General features: G+C 39.1%; 1 protein-coding gene across 4 annotated transcripts in view; it reads left to right on the top strand.

Annotated features, from left to right (window-relative positions):
• The window catches only part of LOC127582867 (rho GTPase-activating protein 21-like), a 302,839-nt gene that overhangs the window by 99,764 nt on the left and 178,311 nt on the right, over nucleotides 1-24,764 (top strand). For 2 of the 4 annotated variants that reach the window (XM_052038469.1, XM_052038472.1), the window contains exon 3: nucleotides 3,868-3,915. The exons of 1 other annotated variant lie outside the window; for it this stretch is intronic. In XM_052038469.1, the coding sequence (XP_051894429.1) occupies nucleotides 3,868-3,915 (48 nt within the window). Of the gene's footprint in view, nucleotides 1-3,867; nucleotides 3,916-10,426; nucleotides 10,984-24,764 lie in introns of those variants that run through there. One more of the 4 variants, XM_052038471.1, reaches the window with a different exon arrangement.

Consider the following 24,764-nt stretch of genomic DNA (forward strand, 5'->3'; position numbering starts at 1 on the left):
GAGAACAAAGGGGCTTACATTTAGTATAAAGGTTTGCCATTTAAAACTGAACTGGGAAGGAGTTTCTTCAACCAAAGGGATGTGAATTTTTTGAATTTTCTTTCTCAGAGAACTGAGGAGGCTGAGTAATTGAATATATTCAAGGCTGAAATAGATTTTTGAACCATAGGGGTGTCATGGGTTGTGCAGCTTAGACAGAAAAGTGGATTTGAGGCCAAGATCAGATCAGCCATGGTCTTATTGTGAAAGAAGAAACTGAATGCTGGAAATAGGAGACATAAGACTGATTAGCTGATTATCTGAAATTGTTGAGTTCACTGTTGTGTCTCAGATTCAATAATTGAATTCAGAAAGTTCATTTATTTCAACAATTTTGGACGATCAGCCATTTTGATCATGCATCTCACATTTCCAGTGTTGTTTTTTTCTCTCTCTTTTGGCAATTTCAGATTTTGTTTGACCCCTGCTACTTGCACCTCTGCACGCACCTCTTTCTACTGGCTCTTCTGTCATTCAGCTTATCTGCTTGTCACATCACAGACCTTCCATTATGTTACCTCTGCTCCCTCCCACATTTCTCTGCAACTTAAAACTTTCTACTTTTTCTACCTTTTCCAAGTTCTGCTGAAATGCCATGGACATGAATGGGTTAACTCCATTTTTTTTTTCTCTCTCTTCCCCCCCCCTCTCTCTCTCTCTCTCCCCCCCTCTCCCTCTCCAAATGCGAACTGACCTGCTGAGTATTTCCAACACTTTCTGTCCTATTTTGGATGCATTGAAGAATTACCTTTTATCTACGCCGTTGTGTATTTTCAGTCCCTGCAAAAGCAATATCTTTTCTATACTTATCCCATTGAACCTTTTCACTATTTTATCACATTGACCCTCCCTTCTCTTTTTCTAGAGCAAACAGTCGTAGCATGTTCATTCTTTCCTGATAGTTGTAAACTCTGTTCCAGTATCATTCTTGTAAATCATTTTGCATCTTTTCCAGAGATTTATAAACATTATGTAATATAGAGGTCAGAACTGTGCACAGTATTTTAAATGTGGCCCAACATGTAAAGGTTCACAGACAGAAGTCTTATTATGATTACTAATTTGCATGCTGAATTGATTGCTTAGACCTTAGTAATTCTTGCAAAGCTGTTTCCCTGATGTCACCAGAATTCAGTTATAAACAAAACTATCAGAAAATCAGTTGATTGATTTTTTTTACATACAATCTAAATACTTTAACAAATATGTTTTTAGGGGTATTGATGATGAGACTTTTAAAGAAACATTTGGTTGAGCAGTGTTATTTTTCTACTTGTGTTTTGCCTGCTCAGAAATGGTGCTGTTTATATTAAAATTGTATATTTTTCCAGTAGTTTTTTTCTGTTTAAAAAAAAATGGGCTTTATTTTCTCTCTTGAAAGAGAGTTCTTGTCCTGTGGTTAGTCCATTAGAGCCTGGTACAAATCTCCATGTATGTGGTCAGTATAACTGTTTGATTGCTTCAACAGGAAACCAGCATGAGAACTATAACCATAGGTTCCTCCAGGTCAGTTTATTTTTGCCTACAGTCTGGGTACAAAATACCTTGAGAGCAAGTCACAGACTTGAATAACAGGAATTTCAAATCTCTTTTCTAAGCAATAAAGTTTCCAGAAGAAGGTTCAAATTATTTGTGATAAACATAGCATTTCCACTTAGCATGGGAGGATCAGAGATTGCTCTGGGCAGTAAGTTTTCAAGTTTCCATGTTCCACCTACTCCAACAGTTGAATGCTAAAGTGTACTTGGTGGGTGTGCTGACATTTCGAACTTCCTTAGTAACTCCACAAGGAAATGGCAGTTGCTCTGGGAAGGGAAATGACAATTTTGAGCAAAATAACACCCGGCACAGGGAAGAGTGTGATGGTGGACTTGAAGGAAGTTGTGGCATGTACAGCTACGGTTGTAGGGCTGATTGAAAGGACGAGTTTTGACATAATATGCTCTTTTTACTAATTTACTTAGATGTTCACAAAGTAGTTATAATGATTTAATCATTGGTTGTTGTCAATATTTAAAAAAAGATGTATCTAATAATCTTCATCAGTCTATTGTGACCATTCTGCTGTTATTGATTCTATTAGTATGTTGTCTCTGTCACATCATAAGCTTCTTCATGGTGTCTTGTGCCTTCACGGTTTCAATAATTCATCTTAAAGCCCTGTTGTTTTTCTGGCCAGTCTTAAGCTCTGCTTATTGATTGCACATTGTGACTTTCAGCAGTTGGTATAAGGCCTGATTTTTTTTTTAATTGAAGCCTCATTTTTTACCAATAGTTTGTCCAGATCCAGCTGTGTGACTGTCTCTACTCTGGTTCCCCCCCCCCCCCCACCCATAAAGTAACTGAGATTGCTCTGCTATTCAGCAATATCATGCTGATTTGATACTTAATCACTCTGCCATCCGATTCCCATAATTCTTGATGCCCTATTGTTCAAAAAAATCTGTCACTCTCTAATTTATTTTGTATCTACAGCCCTATGGAGTAGAATATTGCAAAAATTCACAAGCCTCAGAGGATTTGAGCCCTTTTATTTCAGTTTAAGTGGCCAACCAATTATCTTCAGATGATGCTCCTAATTCTGGATTTCTCCTATTACCACCTATGTTAATTAAACTCCTTCTGAATCTTCCAGGGATTGCCTCCTATTTTTCTGGACTAATTTTGCTCAGCTTTTCTTCATAGGTCAGTCCCCTCAACACAAGAAGCAATGTAGTGAATTCTGGCTGCACTCTCTCTAAGACAAGTATGTCCTTCCTCATAAAGAGACCAAAACTTTATGCTGTACTCCATGCGTGTTCTCATCAAAGCCCTTCACTCTTGAATCCTATTACTCTTATAGTAACGAGAACAATTCTGTTTTCTTTCCTAATTAGTTGCTTTATTTGCTAGTTTTGTATTTCTTGTAGGATCTCCCTATTAGATGTGGATTTAAGTTTCTGCATTTCTGTTCTTTTGGCCAAAATGGATATCTGCACGCCTCCCATTTGACATTTCTTTTGTCACTCATTTTAACCATCCTCTGCTATTCTTCAGCTGAACATTTGGGCGGCACGGTAGCGTAGCAGTTAGCACGATGCTATTACAGCGCCAGCGATCGGGGTGCAATTCCCGTCGCTGTTTGTAAGGAGTTTGTATGTTCTCCCGTGTCTGCGTGTCTCCACATTGCAAAGACGTATGGGTAGGTTAATTTGGGTTTAAAATTGGCGGCGCGGGCTCGTTGGGCCAGAAGGGCCTGTTACCACGCTGTAAATAAAATTTAAAATTTAAATTGAAAACTTGCGTATACCCTTGTGTTCTACACTTCCTTTGTTCTGTCAGCAAACCTAGGCTTGTTTCCTTCATCTAAGGTGTGGATATAGATTACAAATAACTAAGCCCAGCACACAGACACCCTATTAATTACAACTTGCCATATTGAAAATATCTCTTTAACCGTACTGATCAGAGAAACAAAGGATTGCAGATGCTGAAATCTAGATGAAAAAAAACAAGAAGATGCTGGAGGAACTCAGCAAGCCGGGCAGCATTCGTGGAGAAAAACAGACGGTCAATGTTTCAAGTCAGGACCCTTCTTCAGGACAGGAGAAGGGTCCTGACCCGAAACGTTTACTGTTTTTCTCCACGGATGCTGCCTGGCCTGCTGAGTTCCTCCAGCATCTTCTTGTTTTTTTTTAACCCTACTGATATCTGCTTGTCATTCTGAACCCCATGAACCCTTATTTTGTGCAGTAACTTTCTTGCGTGGATTGCATGGTTTTTTGAATCATTCGTACCAGGATTTCTTTGAAACACTGATTTTTGATTCATCTGTTTTTCTGTCCTTAGTTAGAACTACATGTCCATACTCCAAAGGTTCGTTTGACATTAGACATGGTAAGTTGGACATAATGCTTTATTCTGTGGTACATTTAGTATCTAAATAAAGGATTAGGACTACTTTGGTTCCTGATGCTTGAATAATGTTGTTATTTTGTTGTAAGGAACAGCAAAAAAGCTCAGAATGAAATTAATTGAAAAGATGAAATGATCTATAGGAAGCTCGCATGTTATACAACTTAAAAAAATTTTGTACATGTACAGCTTTTTAAATTAAAAGGCAGCTTAGGATTTGGGAGCATTGTATATTTTAATTATGTTAGTGTTTGGTATGGACGGCTGATAAGCAAGTTCTTTATCTGTTTCTGATCACTCTTCTCCTTTACCATCTCCTCAATCTCATATCTGTGACCACCTGACGCCCGGATTCTGACTCTGATTTCCTGAAGTTTACAGTGCTACTGTCCCTTTGGTCTACTTTGAGGCCATGATCTCCCCCTCCCCACAACCCCCAATCACCATCTGAATTCCTGCCAAACATACAACCAATCAGCCTGTGCCCTATATTGTTTCCAGTTTAAAGGCAGCTGTTAAGCTTACTATTTTCTGCCCTAATATTTTATGTGGCTCAATGTACGAATTTTCTTTCACACCATACCTGAAAAATATTGTACCCTGATGTCAGAGATTTCTCTTGATGGAGACTCCAATCTCCACACCTGCCCTCCTGTGCCACTTCCCTCCCCACTGATTCCAGACCCCGATCCTCAGCAAATACTCTTCTTGACCCCAATATTTCTTTAAGGCACCATCCCACTCTTGGGGACTTATCTCACTTGGTGACCTAACCTGAGAATTTCTTGATATCTGCTTCCTATAAATAGATTGATAACTTATAGGTATATTGTGTCTTCAACATAGCACATTGACCCACAATATTTTTCAGGTATGGTGTCAAAGAAAATTCTTACATTGAGCCACATAGGAAAATATTAGGACAGAAAATAGTAAGCTTAACAGCTGCCTTTAAACTGGAAACAATATAGAGAGCATCAGTGAGGGATTTCCACTGTACAATCACTGGCAATTAAAGGAGTTGTTATTGAGGGAAGTGTTAAAATTAATGGCACTTAAGAGACTAAAACTGGATAACTTTGGAAGGTATGGGTTTGTAGTTACAGAGAGAGAGAGGTAGGGTTAAGGCTATGGATAGATTTGAAAACAAGGATGAGAATTTTAAAATCAAATTATGGCCAGAGTCATGGTAACTGGTAAATACAGATGTGATGGATAAACTGGTCTGGGTGTGAGCTAGAAAATGGACACACATTTTGGATAAATGCTTATGGAGTGTGGAAGACAGGAGGCTGATCGTGACTAGTTGTAGTGAATAAATAAAGGTCTTTGCATTTTGAGAATGCTAGATTGTGGAGGAACTGAAGTACTCTTTTTTTGGACTTTTGTATGAAAGATGACGAGCAAATAATTTAAGATTAAGTTTTAATAAACAGTAAAACATTATTCTGGCATACTTGGGACTGGTGCCAGAATATTGGATGATATTCCAATTAAATCTTCTACTACTTTTAATTCACTTTTTTGTTAGGTGTTGTACTGTAATATAAGCTTTCCAGTGAACTTGGTAGTTTTAAAGGGAGTGTGGGAAATGGAGCCCTGGTGAGTTTTGAGGGAGCACGAGAAACTGAACCTGGTGAGTTTCAAGGGAGTAGGTGACAGAAGCTCAGTAAGTTCAAAGGGAGCGTGGGAAACATAATCAACTGAGTTTAAGGGGTGCACGGGGAAATGGGCCTGATTAAGTTTAAAGAGAGCAGGGGGAAACGGACCTGGATGAGTTTTAAGGGAATGTGGGAACTGGACCCTCGCTGTATTTCAAGAGAGTGCAGGAATGAGCATCCAATGAATCAGATGCTGAACCACTGGGATTTCTGAACAATCGGATAGTGGATTATTGGAGTTTTACTATAGTTATGGAACATGTCAGCAGTATTTAGTTACCAAATTTACATAATTGATTATGAATTTTATATAGATTTTGCTAGTTATTGACTTGACATGTCAATATTTTAACTATGATATGGATAAACTAAATATAAGCATGGCTATGTCTCTTTAATTCAGTTCATTTTTGACCAACTTGAGTTAGGATAAACTATGTTCATCCTCTGTTACGAGACTGGATTAAAGCAATGTAACTTCAATACTTTCAATACTTTGAATAGGAATCTGTATGATGAACATCCTAATTTACAATGTGCATCACATTACATTTTCCTTGAGGTGTATTTTGTTGTTACTATGGCATATAATGGAAAGTATCTGAAAATACAGAAGAATATTAACATTATTCGTATTGGATGATAGGAATTTGTTCATTGGGATTGATAACTTTAAATGGTGGTTTTGCAATTATTTAGATGGCGTGATTTATAAAGCACATGAAATGATCCGACTAGGAAGTGAACTCTTGATTCTTACTGAAATGTTGAAATCTGTTTAGTATTATATTTTAAAAGCTTTCTGAAGATTATTTTTTATCATTTAAACTAAAAGCCAAATGCCATATTAAGCACTCTTGTTATTGTAAAACAGAATATACAGAATATGAGAGCATATATAATAAGGAAGCAATATTAACTGGAATGACATATGCTGTACATCTACCCTAAGCTAAGCTGGCAAAATGACATCAAAAATACAAGTAAACATTATCATCGTTTCTAACATATTACTACCTTTTTGTAAAATAGGCATTTGGTTAAGTGTGATATGTGTGTGTATACATAGCTTGAAATTCCAATAGACCATACCTGGACACTCTGCTGTTAGTTTATTCATGTGGTATATGTTAACATTCTATAACAAATGGACTACTGATTTGGAGGGAAGTGTTTATATGGCACCAACCACACAGGCCATATATTTTACAGTGTACTTAATAGAGATTATGGAGTCAGTTCTGTTCTTTGATTCCCAAGCAGCTGATGGATGGAATACCTTTGACAAAAGGCAGATGGGATGTGGAGTGATAGTTTGTAAGTACAGTGTTTTTTATTGAATAAGGTGGTAATGGCTATTAGGAAAGTGTTCGGGTGGGAGGAGAACATTGCCTCAGAAATAAATGTCACGTGGTAAATTGGATGATTAGTAGCTTCAACAAATGCATAGGGAAATTTGAAGTGGTTTGGATGGGAAAGTGGATTTGAGGCATAGGATCATCCATGATCTTAATGAATGAAGAACAGCCATGACGAGCTCTATGGTCTACTCCTTAACTTGTTAGAAGCTCAGTGAGGATATTGACAGAGAAGGGAGAGGAGTGAATTCAGAACAATGGAAGGAGCTGGTGGGCAAGCCCTTGGGGTAAAGCGTTGGCTTGGTGAAAATGGGGAAAGCAGCTGAGGCACTTGTTGAAAGTGAGATTAAAAAACAGGTAGTAGAAAAGAGAAAGATAGTGGGAGCAAAGAAACTAGAATTGCAGGATCATTGTAACATAGAAGGTAGCCATTTGGCCCATAAATATTAGTGCCAGCCCTCTGAATCAAGTACATCCTCCAGAGGGCTGAAGATTTTCATACCTTTAAATATTTATCCAAATCCATTTTAAAAACTACAGTTAAAGATTTTCACCCAGTACACTTCAGAGAGTAACCACTTGCTGCATGAAACAAAAGCTTTTCCAAACATCATCCTTGGATCTTTGGCCAATCACTTTAAATCTCAAATCTTCTGGTCTGTAATGTTTTTACTAATGGGAAAAGTTTCTTCTCCATTTGCTCTATCTAACCCCATCAGGATTTGGTCCTCTCTCCTGTGGACCATTTCTTCTCCAATGAGGAGCAACTGCAGTTTCTCTAGTCTATCTTCATAATTGAAATCTCTCATTTATAGAAACACGCACAAAATGCTGGAGGAACTCAGCGGGTCAGGCAGCATCTAAGGAGGGAAATGAACAGTCGACGTTTTGGGTTGAGACCCTTCGCCAGTCCTGATGGCTCGCGACCTGAAACGTCGACTGTCCATTAGCTTCCTGACCTACTGAGTTCCTCCAGCATTTTGTGTATGTTGCTACAGATTTCCAGCATCTGCAGTCTCTCTTGTGTGTCCTCATTTATAGATCTATTCTAGTATATCTAATCTGAATGCTCTCTAAGGTCTTCACCCTAAAGTGCAGTGACCAGAATTTTAAGCAGTACTCTAATTGTGGCTCATCTTTGTCCAAAAGACCAACAAATTGTGAAGTTTTTTGTTGCTCAAGGCCCCTTATGCTTTTTTAACTGTTAAATTCAATGCTCTTACAATCACTGAAAGTTATCTTTGGTTTCCAGAATGTTCCTTTACAATAGCACTCAAGGCCCTGGAATAACAAAAAATTATATTTATTTTCAAGAAATGAGCACTGCAATGAACCTTGCATGTATTACCCAACCCTGAATGCCATTGGTATGGGGTGCTAAAGTTTTATTGACAGTGATGAAGGAATGATGCTAGGTTTACAAGTCAGGATGATGGGAGGATTTTCAGATCATGAGTTGGCTGTTGCTGCTAAGGAAGCTTAGGTGAGCTGCTGCAGTGCACCTGCAGTTGGTTTAAAGTTTGTAACTTTAGAACTATGTAATCATGCTGTACATCAGGCCATTTGGCCCTTTATTTGTCCCATATACGTACATTTCTGCCATTTATTTTAAATCTGCACCCTCTTGTCACTTATTTGATAATCAAAACACTTTCCCTCTTTGCAGCTGACAAAACCTCTCAGTTTTGAATGTCTTTATTAAAATCCTTCCATACTTTTCCTCAAGGAGAACAGCCTTTCCTTGCCTCTCTGTCAAGTTTCTCATCCCCAGTACCATTCTGTTTAATCATCTTTAAACCCTTTCCAGGGTCATATCCTTCCTAAAATTTCATGCTCTGAATTAGATACAGTTCTCCATCTCAGACTTGCCAGTGAATTATAAAGCTTTCTTACTTTGTAAATTATTCCTCCATTGGTAAAGCCCAAGGATTCTGTGCTATTTTCAATTTCTCCTGCCATCTTTAAATTATGTGCCTTTTAGTATCAAGAAGATAACTATTTTGCTTGAATCAGATATCAGATTAACTTTAATCAGTTATGGGAATATATTTTCTTTTTTAATTACAAAACTAAAGATCCATATAGTATTTTCAAACATTTTAAATTTTCTATTTTCAACAATAATGTGAGACATGATTCTAAATGTGTCAATATTCAGCATCTTTATTTTGGAGATTGCTGTCTAGATTTGATTGATAGTGAAAAGAAGTATCTATGCGTCGTCTACATTGCAGAATGTAGTGCTTAGGACAGATGGAACTGAACATGTGATTATTAATTTGTTGATGTCATCATGCGACACCAAAAGCATTTGACCTATTTTTAATCAGTATGCTATCCCTTAGAATTCTATATATTGTGATGCTTTATTCCACATCTGCTGTAAAAATGCATTAACTAGCCAGCTGAAATCCAATTGACATTGAATGCATAAAAAAGCTAGTAATATTAAAGTATAGACTGCAAATGGTGGACTGTAGTAACTAATAAAACAAGTTTATAATACATTTTATTGCAGATGCTGATTTATATTTTCACTTTGCAATGATATTAAAATAGGAGTAAAAACTGGATCAGTCTACATTGGTGCTTTTATAGGCTAATTGTAATGTTTCACCCCACAGGAAGTAAAGCTGATGGAACATTATAAGAAAATAAGACTAAAATTATGTTACAGGACCACTTTTGTACTGATAATAAGTGTAACAGGAGGAACATATAAATTTATATAGTCTTCCTGATCTCTGAACACTTTAATGTTCTGTAAAACCAGTTAACAACTTCTGAAGAGTAATCATTGTTGTAATGTAGGAAACGCAAATCAATTTTCATGCAGAAAAATTCCACAAAAATGTAATGTAGTAAATTCCAGTAAACACTTTTTTTTTGGATATGTTTATTGAGGGATAAATGTTGACCAGGACACTGGGGATGACTCTCCTACTCATCAAGATAGTATTTGTGTATTTTATGTTCCCATGAGAAGAGGGCTTTGGTTTAACACAGCATTCCCACATTCCACAATGGAGTAGTGCATCAGCATAATTTTTTTTGTTGTAATTTCTTGAGTGAGATTTGTGCTCACAACTTTATAAACCTGGGCTAGAATGTTACCAACTGAGCCACAACTGATATATTGTGATTCCATTCTGGTTATTCTTTTACTTGTAACCTATATATAGAAAAATCCACTGTATGTGTGATTTTGTTTCAGATGATTGACACCATTAGTTCAATACATCTTCATATATCTTCTGTCTTTCTGTAAAATAGAGAGCAAATTGTCAAAAGTTTTCTATCTTTTCCAGCTTTAACCATTACTTGTATTAGTGACAAAGTTGGCAGTTATGTACTTCATATTTGTTTCTGAACTTTTTCTTTTCAGATGATATGATTTTGATCCTAACAGAAAAAAGTAATTAGTCTGCTTGCATTCTTTGGTACTATGTAGACAGGATTTGGGAGCAGTCTCTGTAGCCCATGTGCTGTTCCAGCATTTCCGTCACATGTTTCCCCTGTCAGTTGGAATGTTTACTGGCAGGGAGCCTCCTCTTCTTCCCATTTTAGCCTGCTGTTTAAATCGCAGCAGTAATGTTTTCAATCTGATTTAGAAAAAAGAGGCTCCTGCTAACACCACTGCTTTGTGTTAGGGAAAGCGGATAAAAGGAACAAGCGTGGTAACATGCTGCTGCTTTTAAATGTTTTATTTGGCTGGTACATTTCAACTTTGTGTTCACAGTAATGCTCTGACAGATTCCCTGGTGCAGAGTACTGGAAGTTGATTTTGCTTTCCCCTTTGGCTGTGGATGGGATGATAATTAGAGGACCAATGTACGCTCTTCCGCAGAGCAGATAGACGGCTTTAGCCTGGGGAGGGGGGAGGCTACTAACTGACTTCAAATTAAAAGCTGTGTAGGGATATAGGTTTGTGAGGCTTGGTACTACACTCTGAAAACTCGGAGGCATCTTTCTCACAGATGAATGGCGTGGCTTTCTATCTCGTTGGAATTCCACCCTACGTGGAGGCACAAGTAAGTAATAAATACAGAATGCTGGGCCCTACTCTGCCGTCTGCATAGTCTTAACTCGGGCTGCAGTATTTCTTTTAATTATAATGCATTTGTGACTAAGAGGATTAACATAGGGGAATGCAAGGCCTTTGAGATAGAACATAAGCAGGAAAAATAAAGGCAAATTGATTGTGGCTCTGAGATAGCTTTTCACAGAATGTTGCTGTGAAGTTGTGAGTTCTCTTAGCAGGATTTCAGTCTTTTAACTCTTGCCTTTAGGTAAGTGAATTTCTGCTTTAAACACTGTTGCTGTTCATTTGGTTTTGGTATGGTAGTAATGTTTTCTGTTTGTGAGTGGGTGCAAGCACAGCCGTGTCCACTTACTTAAAATCAGCAGCGCCTTTCTCTTTGAACAATGCTGCTTTGTAATAGGCACTAGATCGTTCAAGCTTTCTCTTGTTTCCCCTTCTCTCTCTATTCAGAGTTAAAAGAGCAGAAAACAAAACCACGTGTTTTGTGACAAGGATAGGCATTCATCAATCTTTATATCCTTGAAACATTAGTTCTCAAATATAGTTACTCATATTGTAACAATTTGAAGTGACAATCTAGAAATTCATTGGTGGGTATATGGAAATTATTACTGATGTTAAAGTGACCATTCTTGATAGCAATATACTATTTACATTGTTCCTTTATCCTCTAAAATCTTTAGTCAAATGTTACATTGTGCATTTTGAAGTGGTTGATGACGAATCTTCTATGAGGCCATCTGTGTGACTGAAGGTATTAAAAATTCTGAAATTTTTTATAATTATGTAGAAGAGTTAAATTCTTGATCTAAATGTTTTTTGCTTTGTTTTGTTGATTAGACGGTCTTTATCTATGTTATGTTTTCTCCATGAAAACTGTACAGAGTTAAAGAATGGCATATGGCATAGAAAGTGGCTATTCAGCCCTTTGAACCAATTGAAAGCCATAATTAAATCTGCTTCCACCACCCTTTGAGATCGTGCATTCCAGATCATAACTATTTGCTGCATGAAACTTAATGTCCTGTAGTCTTATTTGGTTCTTTTACTGGTCTTAAATCCATATCCTATAGTTCTAGACATTTCTGACAATGGAAACAGTTTCTCTTCCTTTACTTTGTCTGGACCCTTTATGATATTGAGCATGTTTGTCAAATCTCCTTCAACCTAGTATGGCCTAAGCGAGAACCCTTCTCCAGTCTATCCATGTAATTGAATTCCTCATTCCTGGACCTATACGAGTAAGCATGTGTGAAAATCATTCTGCTTTTCATCTTGTATCTCATTGCTGTTATGTAAATTTAATTTATTTATTGTGGGGTTTAAAAAACATTTACCCATGTCAGAAGATACAAAGCAAAGTCTGGTGTTGTAAATGAGATCTGCCTAACTCAAAGCTTGAGTATTGATAGATGCATGAATTGCTAGTCAGTACAATTTTCTGTTCTTAACCTTGATTACATTAAATAGTATAACTTCTCCAAAGTGAATTTTCTGATGCTTTACACTTTTATATTCAGAGCTTGTTTGAGTAACTCCCTTGAGGTTGCATCTGTTTAGTGCCAGATAAGTAACCATTTTGATTCTTGAAATGGTGAACAGTTTTGTCTTTTGATGGCTTTCCTGTAAATATTCACTTGACTTAGCAGTTGTGACCAAGGTGCCCTAGATACTGCTAATTGCAGTAGATGCCGTGAGCTTTACAAAAATGCCAAAAAGAATAGCACTTGTTCTGCTTTTTTTCCCCTCCTCCCCAGGGTGACTTGACTGGCTCAGTCTTAATCCACTCCCCAACAATAAACTCAAGCCTGCAAAATTGATGGTTTTGAGGAATTACTTGGTGCAGCATGTCAGTGATTTTAACTTGCCGTACCATCTGTGCCACTTCTAGTGTTGTAGATTTGTGCTAGTAAATTTGTTAAATTTTTTACTCCTGTTTAGAGCTTTGAACTTATTTTTTTACAATGGAAACATCTGATGTAAGTGCTAATTGCAGGGGAACATGCCAAGTATTCGGAACAGAGCTGTCTGCAAAGAAGCAAGGATATATATCATGAATATTTAATCAAAGTTGCACAGTGAATTATATTCATGTACATCTTGTAACATCTTAATGTGTATGTCTTGGTTTTTTAAAGACCTTTTACATTGATACAGGTATATTGAGTTAGTTTTAAAGGGATTAAAATGTTGTTCTGTATATGGAATCTTTGGGATACACTATATAAAGGACATAGGTGTAGATAATGTCAAAAGATGATCTCACTTTGAAAGTCTTTGAAGTTCTATTGGTCTGTCTGGCCAGTATTCCCATATGGTGGTAATTATTCTTTGGAAAAAGTCCATTTAAGAGGTGTCTGGGTCTACTAAAATACAGTATTAACAGGATGCATGTCAAAATTGTATTGAACCACAAGTGACTATATTACATTGGTGGCATAGTGGTTAATTTACTAGATTAATAATACTAATTATTATTGACTAATGATCCAAAGGTGAGGGTTCAAATCCTGCTATAGCAGTTGGGGAATTTAAATTTAGCTAACTAAATAACCTAGAGTAAAAATCTAGTGTCAACAATTGTGACCATGAACCGCATTTTCCTGAAGACCCACCTGCTTCATTAGTATGCTTTTGAAGAAGGAGGTCAGCAGCATTTTCTGGTAACGTCTGCATGTGACTTTAAATGCCCAGAAATGTAGTTCACCGTTCATTACTCTGCTGAATGCTTCAGCAAGCCACTCATTTGCATCAAATACACTACATTAAAACACAGTAAGAAAGATATGAACCATCTGGAATAGATGTAAGCACTGGATTTGGACACACCAAAGGCACACCTTGTCCACTTAATCCTGCAAGATCGTCCTCACTAATGTCTGGGGACTGGTGCCTAAATTGGCAAAGCTGCTCCACAGATTAATGAAAGAAAAGCTTGACATAATTGCACTCACAGATTTGTACGTTTCAGCCAATGTCCCAGATTTCTCCATCATGATCACTGGAGATGTTTTGTCCCATTGGCAACACAGAATGTGATGAGGCACTTTCTCTTACTTAGAGAAGTTAAAATCCAAAAATACTTCAAACTTGACACCATTCAGGACAAATCAGCCTGCTTGATTGATACCCCATCCACCCCAGTCTAACCATTTACTCTCTCTTTCTTGATCCATCGTCACACTGCAATGTATACCATTTACAAAATGCACTGCAGCAGTTTGCCAAGCCCTTTTCAACAGCACATGGATTTAGGTGAGATTTTACTTGGGTACAGTGTGTACTTTTGGTCATTGTACCAAAGAAAGGATATATTTCCCTTGGTGGTGGTTCAGGATTGACTCACTGGATCAGTCTATAAATACTGGAATTTAGAAAAATGAGAGATTCTCAATGATATAAGATTTTGAGAAGGATTGATAGGGAAGACTGAAAGGCTGTTTACTCAGGCTAGACAATCTATAACTCGAGTGTATAGTCACAGAAAAAGGATTTTCTTCTAGAATAGAGATAAGAAAATTCTTGTTCAGGTGTAAATCTTTGGAGTTTACTATCCCAGAGGGAAGTGGATGCTTGGTTGCTGAGTATATTCAAGACTTTTTGAAAGATTTTAGGCAATGTGGCGATCGGGTGGGAAAGTTGATTTGAGGTACAGAATCAGCCACTATCGGGTTAAATGACACAGCAGTTTCAAGGCAGCTGAATGTTCTATGTTTTCCCAAAACTGCAGTCTCTACCACCAAGAGGACAAAACAAGAGCATCATATAGAACCATGGCCATCATCTCCATGTTATTCTTAAATTTGCACATTATCCTCACTTGGAAATAGAATATTATTTCTAAATCTTTGCTCACTAGCCAATAGCACTGAGAGAATACCTTTACCATATTTTGACTGCAGAAATTCAAAATGATGAAAATTAGGGAGCAATAAATTATAACATTAATAAAAAGGGCATTTCAATATTTTACATTTTTTGTCTTTATTTCACTCAATGTAGATAGTGTATGCTGTTTTTTTTATCCCTTTGTTTCATGGATAAAACCTTGAATTGTCGAAGAATTATATTCGGTATATACTGGGGAAGGGACGTGACTGCTTCTTGGAGCAAATGGTTCAGGTGACTGATGCCTTGCAGTGTCTGTATCTCTGCTCCAGCTCTTAAACATAGAGCTGAAGTTGGTCAAGAAGCAGACATTTATTACAGTTGTTTCCCGGACAAAATTGTCCGCAAACTACCATGTGTTATAGCAGCAACACATTGGTCCTCCCATTCTTATGCTAATATAATTAATCTTAGTGATTACTTAATTAATTATTTTAATGGTAATTTATTAATTGTGTTTATTAAATTGATATTGGTTGTTAAAAATTTGAATGGTACATCTAAACTTGGCTTGTCACTGTGACCGTACACTCACTTGCCTCATCTGCCACATCACACAGCCAATTTCTCATATTGCAGTGGTCACTCTCCAGACCTTTCCCAGACTCTTGCACTTTATTCAGTGGGCCAGTGACTGTCTGCTCTCCTAGACTCCTGATCTTTATTCACTGGATCTGTGTCTCTGCCCTCCCAGACTCCTGCTGTTTGCTCATTTGGCCTGCGTCTCTCCACTCTCCTGGTCTCTTAAATATCGTACTTACCCTTTTTCACTGAGTCTCTATTGTGGCAGAAGAATAATGAGATGACATTATTAATGAAAATTACTTTTTTTCTCAGCATGATGAAATGTTAGCACAAAAGTTTCATAAACTGCATTGATTTGTATGACATATATTCACAGTTCTGTTAAGTCAGCATGATGTTTTGTTGTTTCCATTTTACTATATGTACATAGTTTGTTACCTTGAGATGCATGAACATTTGCAAAGTCTATGCTTTTTGGAAACAAGAATACAGGAATCAGTTATTTTCAGAAACTTGAAGCAATGTATCTAACATTTTTAAAATCCTAGCATTCTTGCATAAAAAACATTGTTAATTCATTATGAATGATAAAATAATAATTATTTTCTCTTTTGTACATCTTGTTGCAACTTATCCAAAACTTAACATTTGATTCAGATGCCTAGCACCGGCAATAGACTTGAGCTGATGGATTTAGCAAAAAAATGGAGACTTGAGGTGATATGCTCCATTATTTGTGCTGAATGACCACAGTCACATACTTGAAGAGGGTTTGGCCATGGTTCCCATGAGATATCCTGATGTGTTCCAGTCTCTCCAATGTTAATCAGAATCTGCTAGCTTCTCAATTGGATAAACAATGAGATGTTTGCTTCTAGCTGTTGAAATGCTCCACCGGGTGCTCCAATGTGATGAAGCAGCAAGGATGGTTGTGAGGACCTGCATCTGGTATTATATAGGGTTGCAGAATTATACTTTTGCCTTTGGTGAGATCCTCAAGTCACTGTGCAGTGGAGTCCTTGCATTTACATTGACATAGTTGAGGATAAGCGATGTCTGAAGGCTCTTCTGGTTTGTGAAGGCAAGAATCAGGAATCAGTTGACTGGAGTTGAATTGAGTTTCCTGACATTCTGTGCATATGGTTATTGAGTTTTCAACTTAGAACCATAGAACAATACGGCACAATACAGGCCCTTCGGCCCACCATGTTGTGCCGCCCTTCAAACCACACCTAAGACTATCTAACCCCTTCCTCCAACATATTCCTCTAACTTAAATTCCTCCATATGCTTATCTAACAATCTCTTGAACTTGTCCAATGTATCAGCCTCCACCACCACCCCAGGCAGCGCATTCCATGCACCAACCACTCTCTGGGTGGAAAACCTCCCTCTGACATCTCCCTTGAACTTCCCACCCAATACCTTAAAGCCATGTCCTCTTGTTTTGAGCATTGGCACCCTGGGAAAGAGGCACTGGCTGTCCACTCTATCTATTCCTCTCAATATCTTGTATACCTCTATCATGTCTCCCCTCATCTTCCTTCTCTCCAGTGAGAACAGCCCTAGCTCCTTTAGTCTCTCCTCATAATCCATACTCTCTAATCCAGGCAGCGTCCTGGTAAATCTCCTCTTCACCCTTTCCAACGCCTCCACATCCTTCCTATAATGAGGCGACCAGAACTGGACACAGTACTCTAAGTGTGGCCTAACCAGAGTTTTGTAAAGCTGCATCATCACTTCGCGGCTCTTAAACTCGATCCCCCGACTTATGAAAGCTAACATCCCAAAGCTTTCTTAACTACCCTATCCACCTGTGAGGCAACTTTCAGTGATCTGTGGATATGAACCCCCAGATCCCTCTGCTCCTCTACACTGCCCAGAATCCTGCCATTTACCTTGTACTCCACCTTGGAGTTTGTCCTTCCAAAGTGTACCACCTCACACTTCTCTGGATTGAACTCCATCTGCCACTTGTCAGCCGAGCGCTGCATCCTATCAATATCCCTCTGCAAGCTTTGACAGTCCTCCACACTATCTACAACACCACCAATCTTTGTGTCATCTGCAAACTTGCTAACCCACCCTTCCACCCCCTCATCTAAGTCATTAATAAATGTCACAAAAAGTAGAGGTCCCTGAACCAATCCTTGTGGGACACTACTAGTCACAGCCCTCCAATCCGAATGCACTCCCTCCACCACAACCCTCTGCTTTCTACAGGCAAGCCAATTTTGAATCCACACGGCCAAGCTTCCCCGGATCCCTAGGCTTCTGACCTTCTGAAGAAGCCTACCATGCAGAACCTTGTCAAACGCCTTACTAAAATCCATGTAGACCACATCCACTGCACTACCCTCATCAATCTTCCTGGTCACCTCCTCAAAGAACCCTATCAGGCTTGTGAGGCATGCTGTGTGTCCCTAATCAGTCCATGTTTCTCCAAATGCTCATAGATCCTATCTCTTAGAATCCTTTCCAACAGCTTACCCACCACAGACGTAAGGCTCACTGGTCTGTAATTCCCTGGACTATCCCTACTACCTTTTTTGAATAAGGGGACAACATTCGCCACCCTCCAATCCTTTGGTACTATCCCCATTGACAACAAGGACTCAAAGATCCTAACCAACGGTTCAACAATCCACTCCCTCACCTCAGGAAGCAGCCTGGGGAATATTCCGTCAGGCCCCGGGGACTTATCTGTCCTAATATTTTCTAACAACTCCAACATATCCTCTCTCTTAATATTTACATACTCTAGAACATTACTCTCACCTACACTGTACTCAGCATCATCAAGACCCCTCTCCCTGGTGAATACTGAAGAGAAGTATTCATTGAGAACCTCACCCACTTCCATAGCTTCCAGGCACATCCTCCCACCTTTGTCTTTAATTGGACCTACCTTTACCCTAGCCATCCTTCTGCTCTTTACGTACGTGAAAAAAGCCTTGGGATTCTCCTTAATCCTACTCGCCAAAGCCTTTTCATGTCCTCTTCTCGCTCTCCTCAGCCCTTTCTTAAGCTCCTTCCTTGCTACTCTATATTCCTTACACCTTATGTATGCTGCCCTCTTCTTCCTAACCAGTTGTTCCACCTCTCTCGTCACCCATGGTTCCTTCACCCTGCCATTCTTTCTCTGCCTCACCGGGACAAATTTATCCCTAACATCCTGCAAAAGATCCCTGAACATCGACCACATCTCCATAGTACGTTTCCCTTCAAAAATGTCACCCCAGTTTACACTCCACATCTCCATAGTACATTTCCCTTCAAAAATGTCACCCCAATTTACACTCCCAAGTTCTCACCTTATAGCCTCATAATTCGCCTTCCCCCAATTAAATATCTTCCCATCCTCTTTGCTCCTATCCCTGTCCACGACGATTCTAAAGGTTATGGAGCAATGGTCACTGTCCCCCAAATGCTCACCCACCGATAGATCTGTCACCTGACCCGGTTCATTACCTAAAACTAGATCTAATATGGCATTCCACCTAGTTGGCCTGTCAACATACTGCGTCAGGAATCCGTCCTGGACACACTTAACAAACTGCGCCCCGTCTAAACCTTTGGCACTAAGTAGGTGCCAATCAACATTTGGATAGTTGAAGTCACCTATTATAATAACCCTGTTATTTTCGCATCCCTCCAAAAACTGCCTCCCAGTCTGCTCCTCAGTATGCCTACTGCTACCGGGGAGCCTATAGAATACTCCCAGGAGGGTAACTGCCCCTTTCTTATTCCTAACTTCCACCCATATTGACTCTAGGGAGGATCCTTCTACATTATCTACCCTTTCTGCAGCTGTAACTTTGTCCCTGACCAGTATCGCCACCCCTCCTCCTCTTCTCCCCCCATCCCTATCCCTTTTAAAACACTGAAAACCAGGAATATTCAATATCCATTCCTGCCCCGATGTCAGCCATGTCTCTGTAATAGCCACAATATCATAGTCCCATGTACTTATCCAAGCTCTCAGTTCATCTCCCTTATTTCTGATGCTTCTTTTAAAACACTGAAAACCAGGAATATTCAATATCCATTCCTGCCCCGATGTCAGCCATGTCTCTGTAATAGCCACAATATCATAGTCCCATGTACTTATCCAAGCTCTCAGTTCATCTCCCTTATTTCTGATGCTTCTTGCATTCAAGTAAATGCTCTTTAGCCCATCCACCTTACTACTTTCATACCCTGTACTCTGGTTCTCCTTCCTCAAAGCCTCTCTACCTGTCAGATCTGACTTTTCCCCATCCCCTTCTTCCTCTGACCTACTCTTCTGGTTCCCTTCCCCCTCGCAATCCAGTTTAAACCCTCCTGAACCACCCTAGCAAACCTGGCCGCAAGGATATTGGCCCTCCTCAAGTTCGGGTGTAACCCATCCTCTCTGTACAGGTCCCACCTTCCCCAGAAGAGATTCCAGTGATCCAAAAATCTAAAACCCTCCATCCTGCACCAACTTCTCAACCACGCATTTATGTGCCATCTCCTCCTATTCCTACCTTCACTATCACGTGGCACTGGCAACAATCCCGAGATCGCTACCCTCGAGGTCCTGTCCTCCAGCCTTCTGCTTAACTGTAGGTACCAGCATATTTCTGTATAACGTCTATAGTAAGAGTATTGAAAATCCTCTTTCATTGGCAATTTTTCATTTTGATTATATTGTTGTCACTGCATTTTGTATAAACTACATGGGAGAATCTAGTAATGGTTAAATTTTACCTAGAGAGATGCCAAGTTCAACCTTTCTGTTTTTAAAGTGGTGTAAATACCCATTGAAAATTTTGGGCAGATATTTACAACACTCAAGTAAAGAAATTTCTTCTCATCCTAACTCTAAATGACTAAGCCAGGATTTGCATAGAATTTCCACAATTTTCTATTTTGAATACTTTATTTACTTGTGAACAAATGTATCAGATGGCAGAAGTAACAAGTCTGCAACTTTGTTATAGGAAAGTGTTTTCTGCATTGTCCACTAAAATTTCAGAGTGGGTAAAGGCCAAAATTTAAACTCATTGAAGGTTTCCTCTTGTGCTTTTACCCTTCCTTGTTTCCCTCTCCTTTGTGTGGTCCCACTGATTCCGGAGGTTTGCTGAAGTAGCAAGTGCTGACCTCGCAGCATATCCTGAGGAACTGACGATTCCCGGTGCATGAAAACTAACCTTACTAGGCTTGACAAAGGTATAATATCTTGTGATGATAAGCACAAAATGTCTTCTCCACTTCTTTTACTGGACCAGTATATTTTCATTCCTGTCTGTTCTTGTGTGGTTTGTAGTAAAGTTGCCATCAAAATATGAATTATCATTAATCAGTTTATCAGACAATGTCTGGCTTTGTTGAGTAAATTTCCTGTTATGCATATTATAATGCAACAATTGCTGCTGCTTTCTGTAATACAGTAATAGAAACGGGACATGTAAACAGGATTTCACTTGGGTCACTTTCATTTCCTGTTTTTGGTCACTTTTTACACTGATTTCCAGATTTGTCCTACTCTGAGATTTTCCACTATTGATTGCGACTGACATTGAAAATTTATATTCAATGAAATATTTCATATATAGATGTGTAATTCAGATGATCAACAAGAATTTTAATCTTTGAATCACAAACTAACAAATACACACATTTCATTTAACTCAATCAAGATTTAATATCTTAAAGAGATAACAGATCATGGCTTTTGCTTTTGTATAGAATCAGTAAGGCATAGAAACAGTTCAGTAAGGAACATAGCAATTAAATTACTAGACAAGGAATTCAGAGGCCTGAGCTCAATTCCCATCGTGAGAGTTATGGAAGTTAAATTCAGTTAATAATCTGGAATTCTTGTAAAAACCCAACTGGTTGTTTAGTGACCTTCAGGGGAGAAAATTTATTGTCATTACTTGTTCTAATACTTTGTTTTGTCAGCCCCCTACCCCTGTATTATCTTATGTAATCAAGAGTTTTGTTTTCAAACCCCGCAACCCCTCCCCAGAGGGGTAAAGCACGATTAGTAACATTTCTGGGTCAATTTGTCATTTCAGAAATTTGACTGGGTACTTCCAGGTATCACTCGCCCTTGCATGCCTGACTTCATTTCTGCATAATTTATGCAGGAGGTGACTTTGTTTCCTGTGAGGCATTCCTTTGGGAACATATCAGGGGAAATTTGACTAAGTTGTCCCGGGAGTGCCCACCATTGAAACTAGATCATCACAATTCTCTTCAACTTCACCAGAACTTACCTTTCCAAAGCTTGTCTGCCATATTAAGGCTTTGAAAATATTTTGAAAAATCAGTCTTGGCTTGGTTTCTTGGTATTTAGCATTAAAATGATATGGAAAATGGCATTCTTGTATTGTCCTCAAGTTTCAAGCTGCAAAAGCAATTCAGTTCAGCAAATTTTGATTGTATTGTGGATGGACTGATGTGGGGGGTGCAGCAGGATTATGTTAATTATATACGTTCTACATGTGTTCTCATTGTAGGTCAGCAACTACTGGACTAAATTACCACATCATTTTAGAGGATGAATGATTGCTTTGGAATATGTAATTTAACAAAATTTAATTGAATTGTACTTTCAGATCAGTTGACTTGTGCATGAAAGCTGATCATTAAATGACAAAATAATTCCAGACAAATCATTAAAGTGTAGATTGTGAAATCAGTTACAGTGTTGTGTTGTTGATTTAAAAATTCAGAATTCAAGATGTGGCCTTCTATCAGGAACACATTGGTTTTGAGACTATGTTGAGTCTCTGTACATAAATTGCTTTCTTTTGAGGAAAGATGTGATTTTTGAACTGAGCAGTGAAGGATATTTCTGCATGGAATTGGAACACTTTCCTTTTCAGATATCTCAAGTCTGGCATTGTGTGAATTAGACCGTAAGACATAAGAGCAGAATTAGGCCATTCGGCCCGTCGCGTCTGCTCTGCCATTCAATTGTGACTGATTTATTTTTCCTTCTTAACACCATTCTCCTGCCTTCTTCCTGTAACCTTTGACACCCTTACTAATCAAGAACCTATCAACCTCTGCTTTAAATATATCTAATGACTTGGGATACACAGCTATCTGTGGCAATGGATTCCACATATTCACCACTCGCTGGCTAAAGAAATTCCTCCTCATCTCTGTTCTAAAGGGACACCCTTCTATTTTGAGGCTGTGCCCTCTGGTCCTAGACTCTCCCACTACTGGAAACATCCTCTCCACATCCACTCTATCCAGGCCTTTCAACATTTGGTAGGTTTCAATGGGATACCCCCTGATCCTTCTAATCTTCAGTGAGTAAAGGCCCAGAGCATCAAACGTTCCTCATATTTTAACCCTTTCATTCCTGGGATCATTCTTGTAAACCTCGTCTGGACCCTCTCCAATGCCAGCACATCCTTCCTTAGATATGGGGCCCAAAACTGCTCACAATACTCCAAATGTGGTCTGACCATTACATATAAAGCCTCAGCATTACATCCTTGCTTTTATATTCTAGTCCTCTTGAAGTGAATGCTAACATTGCATTTGCCTTCCTTCTACCGACTCAACCTGCAAGTTAACCTTTAGGGAATCCTGCACTAAGACTCCCAAGTCCCTTTGCACCTCCGATTTCTGAATTCACTCTCTGTTTAGAAAATAGTCTCTACGCCTTGATTCCTTCTACCAAAATGCATGACCATACACTTCCCTATGCTGTATTCCATCTGCCACTTCTTTGCCCATTCTCCCAACCTGTCCAAGTCCTTCTGCAGACACCCTGATTCCTCAACACTACCTGCCCCTCCACCTATCTTTGTATCATCCGCAAACTTGGCCACAAAGCCATCAATTCTGTCATCTAGATCATTAACATATAACGTGAAAAGTAGCGGACCCAGCACCAACCACTGCGGAACACCTTTAGTCATCAGCAGCCAACTAGAAAAGGCCCCCTTTATTCCCACTCTTTGCCTTCTGCCAGTCAGCCAATCTTCTGTCCATGCTGGTACCTTTCCTGTAACACCATGGGCTCCTATCTTGTTTAGCAGCCTCATGTGTGGCACCTTGTCAAAGGCCTTCTGAAAATCCAAGTGAACAATATCCACTGACTCTCCTTTGTCTGTCCCGCCTGTTACTTCCTCAAAGAATTCCAACAGATTTGTCAGGCAAGATTTCCCCTTAAGGAAACCATGCTGACTTTGGCCAATTTTATCATGAGCTTCCAAGTACCCCGAAACCTCATCCTTAATAATGGACTCTAACACCTTACCAACCACTGAAGTCAGGCTAACTGGCCTATAATTTCCTGTCTTCTGCCTCTCTCCCTTCTTAAAGAGTGGAGTGACATTTATGATTTTCCAGTCCTCCGGAGCTATTCCGGACTCTAGTGATCCTTGAAAGATCACTACTAATGCCTCCACAATCTCTTCAGCTACCTCTTTCAGAACCCTGGGGTGTAGTCCATCTGGTCCAGGTGACTTATCTACCTTCAGCCCTTTCAGTTTCCCTTAGTAATAGCAACTACGCTCACTTCTGCCCCCTGACTCTCTTGAATTTCTGGCATGTTGCTGGTGTCTTCCACAGTGAACACTGACGCAAAACACTCATTTAGTTCGTCTGCCATTTCTTTGTTCCCCATTCAAACCTCTCCAGGGTCATTTTCCAAAGAGTCCAATGTCCACTCTCGCCTCTCTTTTACTCTTTGTGTTTCTGAAAAAAACTTTTGGTACCCTCTTTTATATTATTGGCTAGCTTACCTTCAGGTTTCATCTTTACTCCCATTGCTTTTTTAGTTGCCTTCTGTTGGTTTTTAAAAGCTTTCTAATCCTCGAGTTTCCCACTAATTTTTGCAATATTGTATGCCCTCTCTTTTGCTTTTATGCTGTCTTTGACTTCCCTTGTCAGCCACGGTTGGCTTTAGAATGTTTCTTCTTCTTTGGGATGAACTGATTCTGCGTCTTTCGAATTACTCCCAAAAACTCCTGCCATTGCTGCTGTACTGTAATCCCTGCTAGGGTCCCCTTCCTACCAACTTTGGCCAGCTCCTCTTTCATGCCTCTGTAGTTACCTTTGCTCAACTATAACACTGATGCATCTGATTTTAGCTTCTCCCTCTCAAACTACAGGATGAATTCTGTCATATTATGATCACTGCCTCCTAAGGGTTCCTTTACCTTAAGCTTCCTCATCAAATCTGGTTTATTACACAGTGCCAAATCCAGAATTGCCTTCTCCCTAGTGGGCTTGACCACAAGCTGATCTAAAAAGCCATCTCATAGGCATTCTACAAATTTCTTCTCTTGGGATCCAGTACCAACCTGATTTTCCCAATCTACCTACATATTGAACTCCCCCATGACATACTTGACTGTAACA

Source organism: Pristis pectinata, chromosome 25 (genome assembly GCF_009764475.1).
Source record: "Pristis pectinata isolate sPriPec2 chromosome 25, sPriPec2.1.pri, whole genome shotgun sequence".
NCBI classification, from domain to species: Eukaryota; Metazoa; Chordata; class Chondrichthyes; order Rhinopristiformes; family Pristidae; genus Pristis; species Pristis pectinata.